At 40.1% G+C, this 1918-nt stretch overlaps 1 protein-coding gene across 1 annotated transcript in view; it reads right to left on the bottom strand.

Moving 5' to 3' along the window:
• The window catches only part of LOC107551865 (leucine-rich repeat and fibronectin type III domain-containing protein 1-like), a 117003-nt gene extending 115829 nt beyond the window's left edge, over positions 1–1174 (bottom strand). The window contains exons 1-2 of the mRNA XM_016233621.1: positions 1069–1174; positions 738–964 (exon numbers count right to left, since the gene is read on the bottom strand). Of these exons, the coding sequence (XP_016089107.1) occupies positions 738–964; positions 1069–1174 (333 nt within the window). The remainder of the gene's footprint in view (positions 1–737; positions 965–1068) is intronic.
• Between the last annotated feature and the right edge of the window lie 744 nt (positions 1175–1918).

Here is a 1918-nt window from a genome sequence, read left to right on the forward strand (position 1 = left end):
TATATATATATATATATATACATACACTTGGAATCCAATCAATTTTAACTGAAATAAAATAAAATAGAAACTACAAATTACCTTATTTTATTTCAGCTAGTTGACAAGGCAACATTTCTCATTTTCATTAAGTTTAATAAAAATTAATAAATAATGAAAATTAAATGTAAAAATTCTGTACAGACATAAAAAATGTAAAAATAAAACTATAATAGCATCTTAACGATACTAAAATAACACTTTAAATAAAACACTTAAAAAAATAGCAATAAGTATTTCAGGTTTCTACTTCAAACTTTAATGTTTAATTCAGTGCCATTTCTTTGTAATTATTTGTGCAAGTTCTGAGTGAAAAAAGAAATCTAAGTAAATCCAACATTTCAATCCATTTTTTTGCGTAAAACTCCTGTGAACTGACTTTATATTTCACTTATCTATTAGACAAGTAACTCATATTTAAGACTGATGTAAGTGTGTGTGAATTTTCTCAGATAAGTGTGTAAGAGGAGATGATGCATGATTTATTTGATCTTTAACCTCAGACACTACTGATCTGTAACGGAAACTCCTGCACTCTTTTACTGTAACTGCATGTGTTGTATTTCAAGAGCATGCACAGAATCTAAATCAGGGGTTTCTCTCTCACACACACACTGAACACTGAAAACGCTCCTGAAATCCGGCTGTAAGCCATTGTTTACTGTGCGTGTTTGCGGTTTTGGAGATAAAAGCTTTACCCTGTCTGCGGCGCCGGATGCCGGTCGTCGAGAGTTCATTCTGAGTGAAAGATCGCGCTCTGAGCTGAGGGGATTTGGCTTGATGCAGTGCCTGATGGGAGGGACGGCCCCACTTTCAGGCAAAGCCTCATGGGAACCCGTACGCCGGGCTTCCGCTGTTAACGGTAAGCACAATCCAACCCGGCCACACTGTTGCCATGGGAACAGGCCCGGTTCTGCGGTTTCTCCTGCATGCGTTCGTATCAGAATACAGCTTGTGTTCTTATCCCAGAAACAACATACAGAACCAATCAAACGACAAGAGGAGTGTGAGAAAGCAGAGCTGATTTACGCTCTTCACAGTCGACGAATGGAACGATGCGCTCAAGTACGGCTCGTAGAGAGAAACACACGGTGAAGAACGCAGAGTAATCCATCAACAACTCAGATGTAATCATGTTAGCTAGCCTCACGCGGAGGCTTCATCTCTACAGTAATGCATCAATAAAATGCACCGCAGTGACTCTGTGTTCCCAAACCACTGCCATTTCCCCCAGAGCACACAAGACCAAGCTAATTTAATCTAGCATAACCAACCAGAAAATTGAAATCTGCCATCTTTGGTCACAGGCGCTCAGTTTTGCAGCCCGATTGGCTCTCGAACGCATATAGTAAATGTCCTGAACTCCATTTCATGTAGTGCTGGGCGGTATGGCCAACAATTTATATCATGGTATTTTTCAAAATTCTGAACCATAGCTAAGCTTTATCCAAAAAAGTCGCTAGGTTTGTCAGTATGAATATTCTCTGGAAGAAAGCCACTAAAAGGGTCTGAAAGTTGCTAAATCTAGTGCTAAAGTCGCGCTTGTGTGTGTGTGAGACGTGGGAGCTGAAGGCAGGGGGCGGTGGATATTTGTGGATATTGTGGATGAGTTCTTCTGTGTCATCACGTTCTATTAGTTCTACAGCTTCAGTTTCGGAGCTTTCACGCTTAGTAACACATACAGCTGTTCCCTCGCCACAGTGCAACAGTGAAAAGGGACTTCTTTCAAACAGTGTCGCGTTCCCAACGTTGTTTAAGCGACATACACCGGTATTGCTGTATTTTAAAAATTCATATCATAACAAAAATAAACACCGGTATTCGGTATGAACCGGTATACCGCCCAGCACTAAGTTCATGCTGTTAAAGGCCCTTCTAA

Source organism: Sinocyclocheilus grahami, unplaced genomic scaffold, assembly GCF_001515645.1.
Source record: "Sinocyclocheilus grahami isolate Dianchi unplaced genomic scaffold, SAMN03320097.WGS_v1.1 scaffold436.1, whole genome shotgun sequence".
Lineage (NCBI taxonomy): Eukaryota > Metazoa > Chordata > Actinopteri > Cypriniformes > Cyprinidae > Sinocyclocheilus > Sinocyclocheilus grahami.